The following is a 19,603-nucleotide window of genomic DNA, read 5'->3' on the forward strand; positions in this document are numbered from 1 at the left end:
GAAAATAACAAATGTTGGTGAGGATATGGAAAAACTGAAACCCTGGTGCTTTGCTGGCCGTGATGTAAAATGGTGTGATGCTGTGAAAGACAGTTTGGCGTTCCTCAAAAGGTCAAGCAGAATTACCATATGACCCCCAGCAATTCCATTCGTATATGGAATATGTCCAAGAGAATTGAAAAAAAAAAGAAAGAAAGAACACCAAGCAGGTACTTCTACACTAATGTTCATAGTGGCATTATTCACAACATTGAAAAGGCAGAAACAATCCAAATTTCCATCAGCTGATGAATAGATAACCAAATGTGGCATATACACACACTGGAATATTATTCAACCATAAAAAGGAATGAAGTTCTGACACATGCAACAGCATGGATGAAACTTGATATTACACAAATGAAATAAGACAGCCACAAAAGGAGAAATATTGTATGATTCCTCTTATAGGAGGTGCCTAGAATAGACAAGTTCATAGTGACTAGAGGTTACCAGGGGTTGAGGGTAGGGGAAATGGGGAATTATTATTAGGCACAGAGTTTCTGTTTGGGATAGTAAAAAAAATATATATGGAAATGGATAGTGATGAGAGTTGCACAACACTGTGAATCTACTAGATGCCAATGAACGGTACACTTGAAAATGATTAAAGTGGAAAATCTTATGTATATCTTAGAAAAAATACATAAACAGATTAATAGTGTTTCAAATTGTTCTGGGTACTATGAGAGAGAGAGACAGGCGGCAGAGAAAACATAAGTTCTCAAGGAAACAAGAGGAAATGAGCTCCATGTCTGCAACTTGAAGGGTGAGGTAGGACAAATCACGTCACTAGGTCCACTTCCTAAAATCAAAACTGAGACCTGACATAACCATCAGGACAATATGGGCCAACAACCCTTGTCGCCCCTACCCTATTTCTAGTTTGTGCCTGAGTTAAAAGAACGTCTTCCACTTAACAGAGTGCTTCTCAAGTTTTTGTTTTATTTTCTTCTTTTTAGAGAGAGGGAAAGGAGAAGGAAGGAGGGAGGGGGGAGAGACAGACAGACAGACAGACAGACATCGATTTGCTGTTTCACCGCTTATTTACGCACTCGGTTGGTTGGTATATGCGCCCTGACCAGGGATGGAACCCACGACCTTGACATACGGGGACAATGTTCCAACCAACCGAGCGACCCAGCCAAATATAAACACCCTAAAGGTGTTTATCGTGTTTACTTTTATCATCTTCAATATTTCAACTCGCACAATTTTTTTTTCAGCATTATCTGGGGACAAAACGTTGCGTTTTTCTGAAATACCACATCCCCAAATGGGACTGCCAAAGTAAATGGCTTGTTCTGTGCAGATCAAAGCGAACTCTGTTGAAGAGTTACATTAACAGCCAAAAGCTTCACCCCCACTGCAGCCCGGGACCCACGACAGACGTCCCTCGGAAGAGGGTTTCCCAACACCACCCAACTCGACAAACGGGCATAGGTCTATTATTCTCCGGCAGGTTCCAAAGGGTTCTAGGAGTTGGGGAGGCCCAAGGGGCAAAAATAAAATGTCGGCACCAGGTGGGCAGCAGACACGTTTACAATCATAAAACAGTTGCTGCACAATTTTTCAAATCTTTCCACCACTTCCCTCGCTCGTCTCATCCAGCTAAAACCGCATTCCGGCTCCTCCGATGCTCCGCCCTTTTGCTGCCCTACTAGCCAATCCTGGGGCCGGTGCTTGCGGGTCCGGGCCAATCCTGAGCCCGTTTGCTCTGAGCGGGAAGGCTCAAAAGCTGCGAGAGAACGAGGGCGCTAACCGCCCCCTCCCGGCCCTGTCTCTGGGGGGTGGAGGGTAACAGGTTCAGGGGGCGGCTGCCCATTGGCTGGGTAGCGGGCCAATGAGGGGGTGCGAGGCGGGGGGCGGGTCTCACAGGAGGGGGCTAGCCGGGGCCGGCTGGTGCCGGGTCGCGAGCCGGGGTGGGCGATGTAACGGCCTCTGCCCCAGACCGCCCTCCCCGCTCCGACCCCCCCACCCACAGACCCGCTCCAGGCAGCGCCGGGGGCGGTGGTGGCGGCAGCAGCGGGTGCGGGCTGAGGGAGCCGGGCCTCGACGCCCCCCCTCGCCCCGGGGCCCCAGGAGCCGTGCCGAGTCCCGGAGGGGCTGGGGGGCCCATGGAGGTGAGAGGCGGGCCCCGCGGGCGGCCCCCTCAGCCCCCAGGCCGCGGGGAGGGACCCGAGGTGACCGGTGGGGACGGTCAGGGGCTGGGTGGCGGCCAGACGTGGAGGACGGCGGCGGGGAGGGGCGGCTGAGGGGCGGCCGGGGGCGCGGAGCCCCGACGGGACGGGCCGGGCGGGGGCTGGCGGCGTGGCTGAGGGGACGGGGGTGGCCGGTGGCGGGAGGCGGCCGCCCCGCTGCGGGCTTCGCGTCGGGCCGCGGCGGCGGCGGCGGGCCCGCGGGCGGCGGGGGCTGAGGGAATCCCGGGGGAACGCGCGCGCGGGGGGGCCCCCGCGTGGGTGTCGTCGGCGGGGCTTCGCCCTCAGGCGAGGCGAACGGCGGCGAGGGGCCGCCCGGGCTTCGCCCTGCGTGACGCCCCCGCCGCGTTTCCTGTCCCCTGCGTGCAGCCCAAGGTGGCGTTCCGCGGAGCTGCGAGCCGCTGCCTGAACCTGTGCGCCGACGCGGGCGGCCGACTAACGGATGTGTTCAACGGCGTGATGCTGCCCGGCGCCGCGGCCTTCTACGACTGCTGCAAACCGCAGGTGCTCCACGGCGGCGCCGCCGGGGCCGGGGCCGGGGCCGGGGCGGGGGCGGGCCGGGGGGCGGGGGGCGCCGGACGGGACCCGACGGGACGGTCGCCACGGCGCCTCCACGCCGCCCGCCCCGCGGGGTCCGCGCTGCGCTCCGGAGCCGCTCAGGGACGAGACGGGGCTCCGGGCAGGAGTAACGCCCGCGGGAGGGTGGTCGGTGGGGAACCGCGCGGGTGTCATAATTTATAGTCTTACCTAGTTTTTGTATAGTTTTAATCTGAACATTTTACCTAAAGTGCCCTGTGGTGTGCTCGACGCGATGTGCTGGTGGGTTTGTAATAAAAGCGTTTGTAATTTCAAAAGGGGGCGTTATTTGTGCCGCACCGTGTGTGTGTGTGTGTGTGTGTGTGTGTGTGTATTTTTAACTGATTCTTGTTTTCATCTTGTCTTCAATGATGTTGGAAATGTAAGAACATCCACACACACTTAGTGGCCTCAAATATTTTGTTTTTCCTTTAAACATGTAAGTCTGTACAAACATACTCTTGAGAATTTAAAGGTGAAATTATTCTCTGGCTTGAACGATGCCTTATGTTACGTGCTACCTTTTACCTCACCTAAAATATTTAATTTTGTTAGTCATGTTAGTCATGTTAGTCATTAAATTAGTCTTAAGGTAATGTAAGTTACTTTCATTTAAAATTATTTAAGCAGGACATCAGTGTTGATATTGTTGTATTTTTGATATAATAATATCCTGAAGTAAATTATTTAATCCCCACCACAGCCTCATAACATATTACGCTCACTGTGCTGACTGAGAGAGTGAGGCTGAAACTGAAGTTATGGAACAGGGAGCTTGATTTGTGCCCCAAATGACACAGCCCACGGGGAACCCAGGTCTCCTCACTGCCAAGACCAGCATTCCACCACTCTCTCTGATGTTTCCGTCCCTGCTAAAATTTGGATTTATTTTCAGTTGTTTTAAGTATGTCAAGGATATAAGTAGTCCGTTTTGCAATTAACCCAGGTCTAATTAATATGCCAACCCCAATCATTTGCATATTTAATGTCTGTAAATGTTTTAAGTGAAAAGGATCCAGAAATTTAAAGTATAATTATGTCTGAATCCACCACATTACTTTAATTGCTTATTTTATCCTGGAATATAAAATTTAAATCAATTTTTTAAAAAGACCTAATTTTCTAATACTCAAAACTTATTTAAAAATGTGAAGTAAAAATGAAAAAATAAGTAAATAAAATAAATAATACAAATGTGAAGTATACTTGAAAGTATATTCCCAAAATATATTTCGTTTCCAGTATCCTTTACCTTGTTTGATATTACATAATCTGAAAATGCTCCTTTTGTTTAAGCAATTGTTTTAAAAAGATGAACAATTGTTGATGTCAATTTGGATACTTCACATCTAAAAGAGAGTTAAGGTAGGCCTATAATAAAAACTTCAGAACTAAAAGAATAAAATTATGAAGGTCCTAAAGACAAAAGTCTTTATAAAAGTTACAAACATCTGGAAAGGTTGTTTTTAGTGGTACTCTTAGCAAATATTCTTCTGCGGGTTCTATTCTCTTTGGGTTCACAGGCAGCACTCAGTCCACTGAGCCACACCAGCCAGGGCTAATTTTCATATTTTATTGGTGTAGCATAAGCTCAGTATTGTATGTTTAAAATGTTTTACAATTATGTCTATGAATAAGAACAAAAATTGAGGAATACTTTGATTTAACTATGTCTTCTGTTTTGATTAAGAGAATAAAAGTAATTAGAAATTTTTTTAGCTAAGATTATATTCTCTATTTGTAAGTACAGGGTGGAGCAAAAGTAGGTTTACGGTTGTTTGCATGGAAAGTAATACAATAATAAATTGTAATACTACAAAAATAAACTGTGCTTAGTGTACTTACAACTGTAAACCTACTTTTGCTCCATGTTGTATACAAAAACACTTGTACAGTATTGTATCTGGATACTTGTAGTCATTACATCTCAGGTTTTAGTAGTTCCTTATTTGAAGAGTTAAAAATTCTGAACCTACACTTGCAGACTTCTTTAAAGAAGCATTTTCTAGAATAAAACACATCTAAATGTTTAATCTTTAATATTTATTAAATTCACTCTACTATTTCAAGTATTTCAAATTATTTTCACTGCTCCTCAGTCCTTTTTGCAAGGAGACAGGATTTTAAGTCATTAAAATCTTAAAATTCAAACTGTTTACCTTATTTAGTCAAAGTTCATTGTAGAAATGTTCACCAGAAAAAGAAAATTAACTGGTATTTTTCTTCTAATTATAATAATACCTTTTTTTCAGATTTTATTTATTTATTTTTTAGAGTGAGGAGAAGGAAGGGAGGAGAGGGAAAGAAACACCTATGTAACAGAGAAACACTGATCTGACCAGGGACTGAACCTGCAATCCAGGCATGCGCCCTGACTGGGAATCAAACTGGCGACCTTGCACTTTGTGGAACGATGCCAACCACCTAAGCCACACCAGTCAGGGCTAATTGTAGTAAAACCTTTAAAATGTCTGAAGAGACCATAATATTTTTATATCATCTCATTCTTATATTTCTTGAAAGTGGAAACAAGACTGAAAATTAAAGATACTGTTTGAAAAAGCCCTAGAATAAGAGTTAGAAGGCCTTCCGTTGGGTTTTAGTTTTGTCACCTGTGGGCTCAGTAACTTGTGGCCTTAGTTTTCTCATTTTTAAAATAGAATACCCAGTCCTGACCCATGTGGCTTAGCTGGTTAGGTATTGACCTGCAAAGCAAAAGGTCACAGGTTCAATTCCTGGTTAGGGCACATGCCTGGGTTGCAGGTTTGGTCCCCATTTGGGGCACGTAGGTGAAGCAGCTGATTGATGTTTCTTTCTCACATTGATTTTTCTCTCCTTCTCTCCCTCCCTTCTCTCTCAAAATAAATAAAATCTTTTAAAAAATAAAATAGAATATGTCACAAGATTAACTAAATACAATAATGTATTGAAATTTGTTTGAAACTACATAAATGTACATTCACTTTTTAAAAAAACAGATTCAGGGCATTAAGACTGAGTTTTGCAAATGTTTTATGAAAAATAACATTGCTAGTGTTCACATTACGTTCATCTGTTCAAAAAAATGAAAGCTGCAATAATGGTAGGTGTTTTTACTAGTTATAAGCAATAACTACTCCCAGGGGTTAGGTTAGATCTGCCAAATGCTTATTTTTGTAAAAAAAAAAATTATTGGAATGCAGCCACATCCATTTGTTTACATATCATCTATCTATGGTTTCTATAGGGACCCTAATAGTCAGCAAACCCTAGTATTTATTATCTGACCCTTTACAGAAAAAATATGCTAATCCCTAGTGTAAGGTAAGCTTAAATGGCTGTCTACATTTGATTTTGTCTCCCAAATGTTATGCATGTTATTTCCTCCCATTTCTTATGACCCCACTAATATTCTATAATAAATGTAGTTTTGATGTATCTGATCCACGAGCATTTCTTTAAAATTGCAGAGTGAAGACAATGTTGACCTAAGGCAGACCTATACTCCACTTTCTTCATCAACAGAATATGCAAGTTCTGTAGATTCTTCACTTTTCTATGCACCATGGTCTACTTATGGAGATGATGTTAAGCAGCCTTCTAATTCTCAGATTAATGTAAAGAACAGGTAAATTAATAAATTATATTTCTCAAGCTAAATGAAGTGTTAAGTTTGATTACACGGTAACCCAGTCGTATTAATTAGCTCTCTGTTCCTTATGTCAGCATTTTAATTTAATTCTGTTTTTAATTTTTGTTATGGCATAATTTTATGTTTACAATGTTTTTAGGAAACCCTAAATTTGGCATATGTATATAATTATATATAATTTTTAGCTTAGTACTGTTTTTTATTCATTAGAGACACCTTTAATGAGTAAATCTTAAGTTCCTGTTAGGAAAGATATATATGAGTTACAACTTTTAGATCTCTTTCTTCATTCAATTCTAAATTTTCAGTAATTTTTTCCTTCACCAAGTACACAATAAACATGATTTGTAAGATACTTTTAATTATTATTTTTCTGTGCAATTCTACAAGTAAGGGACTACTCTATACCAGATTCTCTCCTAGTGGAAATATTAGCATTAACATGGCAAATACTATCCCTGCCTTTATACATTTTACAATACTAATGATGATGACAACCTGCCAGGCACTGCAAGTATAGTAAAGTTGAAAAGAGGTAGTGTCCCAGGTTCGATTCCCAGCCAGGGTACATGCCTGGGTTGCAGGCCATAACCCCCAGCAACCGCACATTGATGTTTCTCTCTCTCTCTCTCTCTCTCTCTCTCTCTCTCTTCCTCTCTTCCCTCTCTAAAAATAAATAAATAAAATCTTTTTTAAAAAAAAGAGGTAAGATATTATGGAAGCCTATTACAAAGAAAAGCCTAGGGAGTGACATCTACCTTTATTTTAATTATATGTAAGGGAGCATTTGATAGAAGTTGATACATCTTTAGTTTAGGAAGAAAATAATTATTTAAAAAATCTTATTAAAAATTGTTAAAATTTGTGGTAAATTCTCTATAAAACAGCGATTTTATTAGAAAGATTATGTAATATATATTTCTATTAAAAAATTAAAAAATATTTTTTAACTTGTAGCTGTTCATTGAAAAAAACAAGGTTTTCCAGGTCCTGGCCAGATAGCTCAGTTGGTTAGGGCATCGTCCCCATACCCCAAGGTTGTGAGTTTTATCCCCTGTCAGGGCACATATAAGAATCAACCAAAGAATGCATAATTAAATAGAAAACAAATCAGTGTTTTTCTCTCTCTCTCTCCTCTCTAAATCAATAAATTTTTTTAAAGACTTTATAAAAATGTATAATGAAAAGCAGAAGTCCACCTTAAACCTGCTTTCCCACCTCCCAATAACAACTACTAACAGTTTAGTATATATAACAGCATATATACTAATATATAAAAACTTTATATTGAATATTTACGAAATAACATGATGTAGTGGGAAAAGACCATTTGTTTAGCAAGTAAAATTTTGGCAAATCATATATCCTTGCAAAATACAAGTTTCTTTTTTTTAAAGATTTATTTATTTTCAGAGAGAGGGAAAGGGAGGGAGAAGAGAGGAAGAGAAACATGTGTGGGAGAAGTATCAGTTGGTTGCCTCTCACATGTTCCCAACTGGGGACCTGGCCCACAACCCAGGCATGTGCCCTGACTAGGAATCGAACCAGCAGCCTTTTGGTTTGCAGGCCAGTGCTCAATCCACTGAGCCACACAAGCCAGGCACAAGTTTCTTAATATCTCAAATGATCAATCATTCAGCAGCTTAATATCTCAACTTGCCCATTCTATGTTATGAAGATCAATGAAATGTTTGAATGTTATGCAAATGTAAGGTACTTTTTATTTCTAAAATGTCCTAACACTATTAAAAGTTAAAAACAACATATGAGAAAACAAGAAGTTATAATTTAAAACAACATGTTAGTTCTAGGAACAAATTACCCAAACTCCATAGGAGGTAGAAAGGCACAAATTTTCCATCTCCTTATCATTTTTACATTTTGTATTATTTAGACAGTGTTAGTCACCAGGTTGAATATCAGGTACATGGAAATCCAGTCACCTTTTTGGCAAGGATTTAGAGAGCCCCTAGGTCTATTACATTTAAGGGGCAACTGCAGTATTGCTGGGGTATCTAGGATGATCACATCACATTTTACTTTCTAATCCAACAGTTAGTATAAAGAGACACAAAAATAGAACAACAGGTTCATATGATTTTCAAATCAAAAATCTGAGCAAGTGTTGATGGAAGGATGTAAAATGGGACTGGACTTCCTTTCAGGAGCAGCCATGGTACCAAGCATCATAGGTCAGAGATTTATATTTTGGTCACCTATAATAAATAGCATGTGTTTTGGAGAAATAAAAGGTAAGCATACATTGTGAACTAGACGTAGGACTTGAAATGAAGGAAAAATGTTTACGTAGCATAGACAATAAGCTAAAGTGAAAATTATTGAGTTCCTGTTCCCTTTTTATTTGAAATTATGGTGTATATTTAATCCAAATATTTTGTAGAAAACAATGGTAGCATAAGTCTGGAAACAGAAATCATTATGTTGTCTTTCAGTGTGAGTAAAATAACTTACATGTGATATTCATTTATTTTTAGGATTCAGACAGAAAGAAATGACTATGGCAGTGAAACAGACTTATATGGACTTGTATCTAACATTTTGGAAGAACAAGATAAGTCCCAGTCATATTTTGCTGATGGGTTAGTATATCATATAAGTTTCATAGTATATAGTAAGCTTTTAAATTCACATACAGAATGGGGTAAAAGTAGGTTTATAGTTATGAGTACACGAAGTTTATTCTTGTTATTATTTATTATTGTATTATTTTCCATACAAACAGCTGTAACCCTACTTTTGCCTCACCCTGTATACTAAGTTACCCTATTCATTAACTTTTATTTTTACTTAATAGAGGATCATCTGACAGTAGACATCTTAATTCAAATACTTGTTTTTAGGAGCCTAGATTTTGTTGAGGTCTATGCATATAGTTGAAAGTTTCACTCTAAGATTTATTTTTTTAAAAAGATTTTATTTATTTATTTTTAGAGAGTGAGGAAGGAAGAGAGGGAGAGAAACATCAATGTGTGGCTGCCTCTTGCATGCTCCTCACTGAGGGGGGGACTTGGCCTACAACCACCCAGGCATTTGCCCCAACTGGGAATCAAACCAGCAAACCCCTCGCTGAATCCACTGAGCCACACCAGCCAAGCTCTAGGGTTTAATTTGCTGTTAAGATCTTTCAATTGGAAAATTATTCTTTCATAATTTTGAGCTATTTCCTTTGAGTTCATAAGCTAAAATTTGGTGTAAAGAATATAAATTACAAGGAGGTTTTATACATATATCCCAAAGAATAAAACTGTAACTTCTGCTATGCAGAAATCCATGTGGATTTTATTCATTTGGTAAAAAACCATTTAAATGTACATTAATTGTTTTATTTGTGTGTGAAATCCATATTACCCAAATGTTCTATTTCATAAATAGGGAAGTATGCAGCACACATGTAACCAATGAAAAATATTTTAATTTCAGTAACAGTTTCAGCAAGACATCTTTTTCATTGAAAAAATTGTGGTCAACACCACTTGTATTATGTAGTGACTAATTAAAGGAAAAACTGACTTTGTTTTCTGCTTACTATAGATAAAATATTTATGTAAGACCATGTAGTCATCAGCCTCAGACCTTATTATTTAATGCCTCTTGGGAAAGTATAGTGAAGACATATTAAGATTAAAATACATATTTTATAGCATATATCACATTTCAAGCAATAGAGAATTTTTTTAATGTAATGGTAGCTTATAAGGCAAAGTTGGAAAGGATTAGAAAATGGTGAGGTGGGGCAAGATAAATGTTCTTGAAAACTTTTCCTACCTTCCCCACTGAGAATATAAAGTCTTAAAACCTAAATTGTAATTAAATATATTTACTTGTTCTAGGACCTGCTCCTCCAATTTAAAGTCAGTTTGGCCAATGAACACAAGATTTGCAGATCACCATGACCTGTTAACAGAAACCAAAAGGCCAGTAGATACAGCCATCTCTCAGCAAGCTTTTTATAGTGGTGAATCTGTGTCAGCAGTGGAAAAGCCATACCTGCATAATAGTAATTTCACGCCACAACAAAAAATAGATGAACTTTATCATGGATTTACTGGTTTAGACCTTGAAGACCAATGGATGTACTCCTCTCGAAATGATCATTCTAATTGTTACAATGTTCAGACAAATGATACAGCTAAAACAACATTCCAAGAATATCCATTTATCAAAAACTGTTTTACACCACAAGCTGGCCTGTCTGACATCATGAAAGAATCGGGACTTGATACTTACCCTTATGGAAGAGAGAAAATGTGTGTTAAAAGTCTTGAAGCACCATTACAGCAAAAAAGGGCAGAGATATTTCTTTCCCAGTTTAATAGATACAATGAAAATGCAGACTATTGTAGATACCCAGAATATGCTCATGCTAATAAGGCTAAGCTTAATAAGTGTTCAAATTTCAGTGTCCAAGATGGTAAAAAATTAGCCAGTGGCACACCTGAACCACCAACTGTAGAAGCAGACACCTACACAAAGTTATTTCAGGTTAAACCAGCAAATCAGAAAAAAATGGAAGAGAAAATACCTGACCAGCAGAATTTCACATTTCCAAAAACTACACCACATCTGACAGAAAAACAGTTTGTGAAGGAAGCAGCATTCACTGCTGATTTTGGCTTAAAATCAGAATATGGACTAAAACCTCATACAGTTTGTCCAGCTAATAATGATTTTGCTAACGTCACAGAAAAGCAACAGTTCGCTAAAGTTGACCCCTCAAATTCCGAATATTTTAAAACAGTGAATTTATTATCAAACTCAGCAACATCTTCAGGAGGTATCAACTTAAATAGGCCAAATTGGATGAATGTCCACACAAAAAATAACACTTCTATTCCTTATCGAAATCAAGGTAACTTGATGAAATTAAGTCATTTAAGTGCAGCTTCAAAAGGTTCTAACCATTCTTCAGATTTCCCCCAACTATCATCCACAAATTTAACTCCAAATGGCAATTTGTTTCAGAAGTATTGCCAAGAGAACCCTTCAGCATTTTCTAGTTTTGATTTCAATTATAATGGTGCAGAAAGAATTCAATCTGTCAATCACATGGAAGGACTGACAAAGACTGTGGAAGAAAATCTCTTTGAATTTGTTACCGATAAAAAAATAAAGCAGCCAAACGGATTTTGCGATAACTATTCAGCTCAGCAGTATGGGATCATTGAGAATGTAAACAAACATAATTTTCAAGCTAAGCCCCAGAGTGGACATTATGATCCTGAGGAGGTTCCAAAGCATTTAGATGGCTTACCTCAAAATACATACCAAGATCTGTTGGAGGCACAGAGTCATTTTAATAGCCACAGACAGGGGAGTGGAGACAACAATATTAATAGTCGTGCGAATCGCACACAGGCGTCATGCTTTTCTAATTATATGATGGGAGATTTAAGGCATAATCAGAGTTTTCAACAACTTGGTTCAAATGGGTTTCCCCTAAGGTCTACCCACCCATTTGGCCATTCAGTTGTTCCACTGTTGGATTCTTATGATTTGTTTTCTTATGATGACTTAAGCCATTTATACCCTTATTTTAATGATATGATGTATGGTGATAATTCCTTTTCTGGTTTTGTGCCAACTTTTGGATTTCAAAGACCAATTAAAACTCGTAGTGGACCAGCCAGTGAACTTCATATTCGTCTAGAAGAGTGCTATGAACAATGGAGAGCATTAGAAAAGGAGAGAAAAAAGGTAACACAAAGCTATCCATTTAAGAGTGACTTAGTATATCCCCTCTGCCTATCCTCATTTTGTTCACCTTAGTGTATTTTGAGTACCTGCCTTATTTCAAAGTTAATTCTTCTCTAATGGACAGTATTTGTTAAGTCCATGACTATAAGGAGTTAATTAGGTGACTTAAAGACTATAAAAGCTTGGGGTTTGGTGGGTAGGGATGGGTGGATGGGCCGGGATGGGAGTAAAAGAACTGTACTTGAACAATTAAAATAAAATTTAAAAAAAATTAAACTTGGGGTTAAAAAATTGTGGTACTTATGTAAAGTTTATTTTGCCAGTGAAGTAGACTTTTCCCTTAACAGGTTAAAAGTTAATTTCTTTGACTTTTTAAAGTATTAAACTGTGGAGTGCTCAGGTATTTTATTTGCATTAAGTATGACAGAAAAATACTATGGTTTGTATTTGCTGCCTTTTGATACCAAAACAATTATTATTTAAAGGAGTAATTTTTAATTTATTGCTTAGGCCTAAGAGAAATATTACAGTTGAATCATATTTGGAAAAATATGATTATATAATTGTATTTTTTACAGACTGAATTGGCCCTTGCCAAAAATTACCCAGGAAAAAAAGTGTCCAGTACTAACAATACTCCAATTCCAAGGCTGACTTCCAACCCATCTAGAGTTGATCGCTTAATTGTGGATGAACTTCGAGAACAAGCCAGAGTAAGCTGTAAAAAATTCCAATAGTGGACTTTTAAATTGCCCAACAGATTTTTTTTATCTTCACCTGAGGACATTATTATTTTTTTTCATTGCTTTTAGAGAGGAAAGGAGGGAGGGAGGGAGAGAGAAAACATATGGTAACACTCTGACCAGGGACTGAAGCAGCAGCTTTTCAGTTTAATGAACGAAGTTCCAACCAACTGAGCCGCACTGGCCAGTGCTAAATTTTTAAAACATTTCAGCAAGTTAGAATTCTAAAGGATTTTTAAGTCACATTTATGTATAACACTCTGAAGTATATATTCTTTTCCATGTTTGGTCCTAGAGCTATGATTCATATTTAGGAAAGAGAAAATGGCCCCATTCAATTACCTTAAAAATAGGTTTAGTAATTTAATAGGTTCCTGTTCAAACCCAAATTGGCTTTGGAGCTAATCCTCAATAGAAAAAATTTTTTTCAAAGCAAAAACCATTTTGAGTATTATTTATAGGGAAAGTCCCATTTCCTAGTCACAGACTTTGTTTTCTAGCTTGACGAGCAAGTCGTGCTTGCGTTATGCAGGATGGTAAATTAATAGGGAATTATAAATATTTCACTTTCTTAACACTGCACTGTTAAGTTACTCAACAAAAAGTATATGCAGCAGTATATTAAATATTGACAAACTGAAGTATGTAGGTAAGCATAATCTTATGAAATAGCTGTGTTTTGGGAAAGTAGTATATCACCGCAAATAAAATGCACAGATCCCTGACCGGTGTAGCTCAGTGGCTGAGTGCTGGCTTGTGAATACAGGGGTCTCCAATTTGATTCCCATTCTGGGGTGCATGCCTGGGTTGCAGGCCAGGTCCCCAGTGGAAGGCGATCACACATTAAAGGAAAAAAAGTGTACAGAATACTGATGTTAAGTCCTTTTGTAATTTAATAAATGATTATTCCTATTATCTCTCTTGTAATTTCAGGATTTTCTAACCAGCTTTAATAGAGTATGGTACATTTTTTTCTTTTTTGACCTTCCTCTCTTAAAAAGTTAGAATTTTCCAAGTAAAATTTGATGAGGATTCCTGAGAAAAAGCATGCAGTGAAATAGGTTGCTTCTATGATTGAATAAAAGCCATTTTAGGAATTAGACAAATCAACATAAGAGTAAGAGTCTATTTTATTGAATATCATCAGTTCCATACTTTTACCATGTTGTTTTTAAAATACAGATATGAATTATTTCAGGGGAAAAGATTTATTTTACCTAGCTTTCAGCCTTGGTCAGTTGAGATTCTTTTATCAAATTTGTACAATGGAATTTATCAATGGTGTAGTCAGATACAGACATGGATTACAGCTAGATGTTGTTAATAAAAACTTCAGGTTTTATTATGTTTTCTTAAAACTATTCCAAGTTAAAATTCCTTTTTCTCAGTTGTACACTTCTCAGCAATAAATCAAAGGATTGCAAGCTGAGTATTAAGAAATACACTTTACCAGCTTTGGAATGTGTCACATTAAATTAGAAGGTTATTTTTATAGCTGTCATAATAACTTTATATTTAGCGACATTAGATCAATAATACACAAAGGGCAAAAGTATTTTCACATGTACTCTTTTCTAGTTTGCTAGTTTATAGAATTCTGAAAAGAACTCTTTTAAAAAGTCTATTAAGCCCTGGCTGGTGTGGCTCAGTGGATTGAGCACTGGTCTGTAAACTGAAAGGTTGCCAGTTCAATCTCCAGTCAGGGGCACATGCCTGGGTTGTGGGGTTTGTAAGAGTCAACTGATTGATGTATTTCTCACTAATCTTTTTCTCTCTCCCTTCCCCTGTCTCTAAAAATAAATAAATAAAATCTTTTTTTTTAAGTTTATTAAAAAATCACCAGTGCAGCCCTGGCCACATGGCTGAGTTGGTTGGAGTGTCATCCCATACACTAAAAGATTAATGGTTAGATGCTGGTCAGGGCACATACCTAGGGTGCAGGTTCCATCCCCAGTTGGGGCACGTGTTGGGAGGCAACCGATCACGACAATTTTCTCTCCCCCAACCCATTTGTCTCTCTCTAAAATCAATAAGCATATCCGTGGTTGTTTCTCACTCACACCCATGTTTCTCTCTCTCCTTCTCTCTCCCTTAAATAAGTGGAATTTATTTATTTAAAAATATATTTACTCTTACATGTTTCAACTTCACTCACATTCAAAGTACTCTCCATTTGATGCAATACACCTATCAACGTTTTTTCCACTGCTCCAACCAGTTTTTGAACTTGTCAATTTTGATGACTTTTAGTGCTTCTGCTTTTTGTTTCACTTCTTCCACATTGGCAAAACGTTTCCTTTCAAGATTGGGTGAATAGGGAGGGTGGGACACGGGGGTCATCCCATTTTTTGGTCAGAAACTGCTGAACACTCAGCGTGGTGTGGGCAGGTGCACTGGTAAATCACCCCTCATAAAATGGGCAAACACGTTGAAAGAGTCTTCAGATAAATTCTCTGAAACGGAATGCAGTCTCTCACAATTCCAGCTGGTACACTGATACAGGTGGGTTCCTAGAGCACTAACCTAACCAGGAAAGCCTGTACTACAAGGGGCCTGCCCTCCCAAAGATAATTGTGTTTTTTTTCTTTCTGGGACCCCCCCTTCCACCTGATAGCTCAGTTGGTTAGAGAGAGCATCATCCCAATATGCCAAGGTTGCAGATTCAATCTGTCAGGGCACCTACAAGAAGCAACCAGTGAATGCATGAGTAAGTGAAAACAACAAAACTGATGTTTCTCTATTGCTACTTTCTCAAAAAAAAAAAAGAAAGGTACAATAGACTGACTTTCTATTTGCCCCTAACATGGTGTCAGGACACAATAAGCATTCAATTATTTGACTATTACTGCTTTCTACTTCATTGAAGATTTGTTTTTACGTAAATTGATGACAGGCAATGTGGTTACAAGCCTTATCAAATTTTAAAATCTTTCCCTCAGGTTGTAACTTTACTAGGCAAAATGGAACGGCTTCGAAGCTCTCCCCTTCATGCCAATATCTCTACCGCTCTTGATAGACACTTGGAATCCATTCACATTGTACAGTCACGCAGAAAGGATGAAATTGTTAATGCTTCAAATCGGCAAAAGCAAGGAGTTCCTAGATGCCAGGATGACAGAGGTACAAATATTAATGTGTATTTTTTAAATTTAATTTTTAGAGGGGAAGGGAGGAAGAAAGAGGGATAGCAACATCAATGTAAGAAACATCAGTTGGCTGCCTTCCATACTGGCTGCCTTCCCTATGTACCTCCATCTGGGGACCAAACCCGAAAACCAGGCATGTGCCCTGACCAGGAATTGAACTGGTGGCCCCTCATTTGCAGAATGACAGACACCCAACCAACTGAGCCACACAGGTCAGGTCTGCATATCCTTTTCATAAGGCAGTGAGTTAGTTTGAATGTTAATAAAATCAGATTCTAAAATTGAAAGGTTGGATTTCTAAGATTTACACTTTATCTAGAGAATAAATTGGTAAATGATGCCCACATAATCTACTCCAAAAGTACCTTGCTCTGTTTAATTATAATTCTATCAAAGTCTATGTTCTACCCAAAGCATAGAATATGGGTCAGAAATATAGTGTCAGTACTGTACTTTTAAATGTTAAGAACTTTGATTAGCTCAGTCAATACCTATCCTTCTTTTATAAAAATGTTTGATCATTTAGCAGCACAGCACTGGGCTCTAAGAGTTAAGGAAAATTTTAACGGTGTTTAATGCCAACTATTTCCTTTACAGATGTTTTTGCCCTTGCTTCAGCAATTAAAGAGATGTGCGTGGCTACTCGGAAGGCTCGCACTACTCTGTGGTGTGCACTGCAGATGACCTTGCCAAAAACAGCCAATACAGCTGGCCAAACAGATGTGGAAAAAGCTTTACAAGATATAGTCAACTATGAAGATAAAGTCCGCGAAAGCATAAATAGTAGCAATCCAATGAATCAGAGAGGTGATGCAAACAAACATTAAGAAAATGCCAGCAGAAAGAAAAAGCTGATAAGTAAATGTATCAAGACATGCTCAACAATTTTAATGAACTTGTCAAACTTGAAAATTCCAATGCATTTTCTTTCAGATTTAGAGTTAATACCTTAATGAAGTCTAACTTCTATTTAAAAATCTATTTAGAATGAATCAGATATAGTTTAAAGTGAACTCAGTTTAAGTTGCCTACTCTGGGAGTTGAGTAGTCAAAGATGAGTTTAAGTAAATTAAATATTTCCTAACAGCCAAGTATTGCTTAAACCCATTCTGCAGTGCAGGTAAATGCAAATGTGAAATTCTTCTAGAAGATGTTTCATTTAGGTCTGCCTTAGTAAGTATAATTCCAAATAATGAATCTAAATGACTGTGACCCAATTATGGCTACAGTCTAGTAACCAAGACAAGTTTTGATTGTGATATAAAAGTGTTTTCCTCACAAAACTGGATAATACCTAGGAAACAAAGGAAAACAAGAATGAACCCAATATTCATGTAAAATTTTAATATTTAAAACACTACCATATTTATAATTTGAAATTTTAGTGCCTAAGTTTGAGGAGGGAAATGCATCTGATTCTCCTAAATTAGTGATAAAAGTGCCAGTATAAAAACCATGCAAGTTACTGAATATAAAACCTGTTCAAATCATTTGTGTATATTCTTAAAATTTAATTATACTATCAATTATTAAATACTTCCAATTTTAAAGTATTTAAATTGAATTGAAACAAAACATTTCCTTTATCTGGATCTTTTAGATTTGATGCACAGTAACTAAAATAATGACTATTGTCTTAATACCCTTAGTTGGCTGCCTTTTATGAGGGTATCACGAAGTTTTAAAATGTATTTTTTAAGGTTAATCTTTAGTTTAGTTTGCAATTGGTTAGTGTATATTTTGTGTAGTTGTGTTCATTAGTTAGCTTCTGTATTTTTTTTAAAAAGTGCTCTTGAAAGCTAGGCTTTTTCTGTTTCTCATCACTTAATATCTTTGTATGGAACCCAAGTAATTTATTCATTAATATGAAATGTTGATATTATGTGACTCAGATCTTGGGTTTTTACATTTCTAGCATGAGTTAAACTATGATATAATGTACTTATGAAATTTAATTGAACTATCCTTGACTATAAACACTGATGTTTTAAATGTTGGTGTTTTTCCTAGTTTTAGAAATCCTGGTATAAAAAACGAGTGTAATCACACCACATAAATTTTCTTTAGATGATGTGCGGAAGAAACTGATTGAGAATTCAGGAGTAACTGTGGGGAGAAACATTTTGATCACTGATATGCCTTAGAACTACCAAATGAATTACATTGAAGGTAGTCAAATAAAATTGATCACCCCACCAGTCACTGCATAGAAAGTGGTTAAGTTTGACATAAGACATGTTGGATGTTATAAAAAACAAATATTGTACTAATTTAGTCTCTCAAAGCAAAATAAATTATTTTGTTGAAAATACCTGGTTTTGTTTTTTACATTTGTCAGGAAACCAATCAAATTTCATTTAACTGATAAAAACTGGTGCTAAGTTTTAAATTTCATTACTATTAATACATAATAATGTTGGTAGATAAACCAGGGCCATTCAGGTATCTTTGGACATAAACTTCCTCCTTCAAAAATGAAACTTTGCTCTGCCTTTATGCTAATCCAGGCAAGCTAGGGTAAAAATTCTGGGGAAGCTTTTACATGACAGTGGTCAGAAATGAAACATTAGTCCATTAACAAAAACCAAACACAAAACTTCTTTGAAATTTTGTGTGTCACCCTGTAGATAATTCTGCAATTAGTTGGTTGCCCCTTTCTATGGAGTATGCTCTAATGGATGGTTTCTTCTGTATTGCACTTCTGAATTACAACCTATGGAAACAATATAAACTTAACACCACACAAGACTTGCAGTGAAACTGGTAAAACTAATGCTCCCATCATTTCTAATCCAAAATAATTTGGCCTACTCAATTTTTAATTAAAAAGCATTTTATATAAAGGGGGTTGAAAACTACCTTGAATTATGTCAGTGTTCTTCCCATTTCAATAATCTGTTACTATAAATTTTAGGTTGAGAATTAATGTTATATCTGAAATCCCAAATCTGTCTTGAAGTGTCAATCATACCATACATGATATAGTTGTTCAAAAATTTCCCTTTGCAATACTGCACATTTTAGATATAAAGGATTTAGTAGCACCCAAGTTAAGTGAATAACCTTACTCAAAGCCAAATTAGCTGATTCTTTTTTTCTGTTTAAACATTAATTCAAGTGTATACTTAACATACATAATAGAGTCCCAGAAGAAAAAATTGACTGTTAGAGCAGATTAAAACAAGTAGCCTTGAGGGGGGCCATCGTTATAACCCAAATCTGCTTCAGAGACTCAAATCAAGGTGAGAATAAACCAAAAATCCAAAATAAGGATTTTACTAAATTAAAAGACTCATATGCTATCTGTAGACAGACTGTTGCTACAGCCACATAAAGCTCTAAGACTCCAATGGTACTTCAATGGACTTCAAAGCCAATTTACTGAATTTCCAAAAAACAAGGTGATCTTTCTAATACCCAACCTCACAGAAAGGAAAACTGAGGCAGACAATTCATGGATTTCAGGGAGAAGTTCTACTGGTAGAAGAGATTATTCGGGCTAAGCAAAACAAAGCATCAAGTAAAATTCAACACATTGCTAAGTGACTATCCACA

At 37.7% G+C, this 19,603-nt stretch overlaps 1 protein-coding gene across 1 annotated transcript; it reads left to right on the forward strand.

Moving 5' to 3' along the window:
* Positions 1-2,156: 2,156 nt before the first annotated feature.
* On the forward strand, positions 2,157-19,438 carry MEIOC (meiosis specific with coiled-coil domain). Its single transcript, XM_036009066.1, has 8 exons — positions 2,157-2,162; positions 2,526-2,741; positions 6,263-6,420; positions 8,940-9,044; positions 10,296-12,159; positions 12,738-12,872; positions 15,842-16,022; positions 16,646-19,438. Exons 1-8 carry the CDS (start codon positions 2,157-2,159, stop codon positions 16,873-16,875), a joined length of 2,895 nt encoding a protein of 964 aa, XP_035864959.1. The 3' UTR covers positions 16,876-19,438.
* The last annotated feature ends 165 nt before the right edge of the window (positions 19,439-19,603 follow it).

The sequence above is a fragment of the Phyllostomus discolor genome, chromosome 8, assembly GCF_004126475.2.
Source record: "Phyllostomus discolor isolate MPI-MPIP mPhyDis1 chromosome 8, mPhyDis1.pri.v3, whole genome shotgun sequence".
Classification (NCBI taxonomy): Eukaryota; Metazoa; Chordata; class Mammalia; order Chiroptera; family Phyllostomidae; genus Phyllostomus; species Phyllostomus discolor.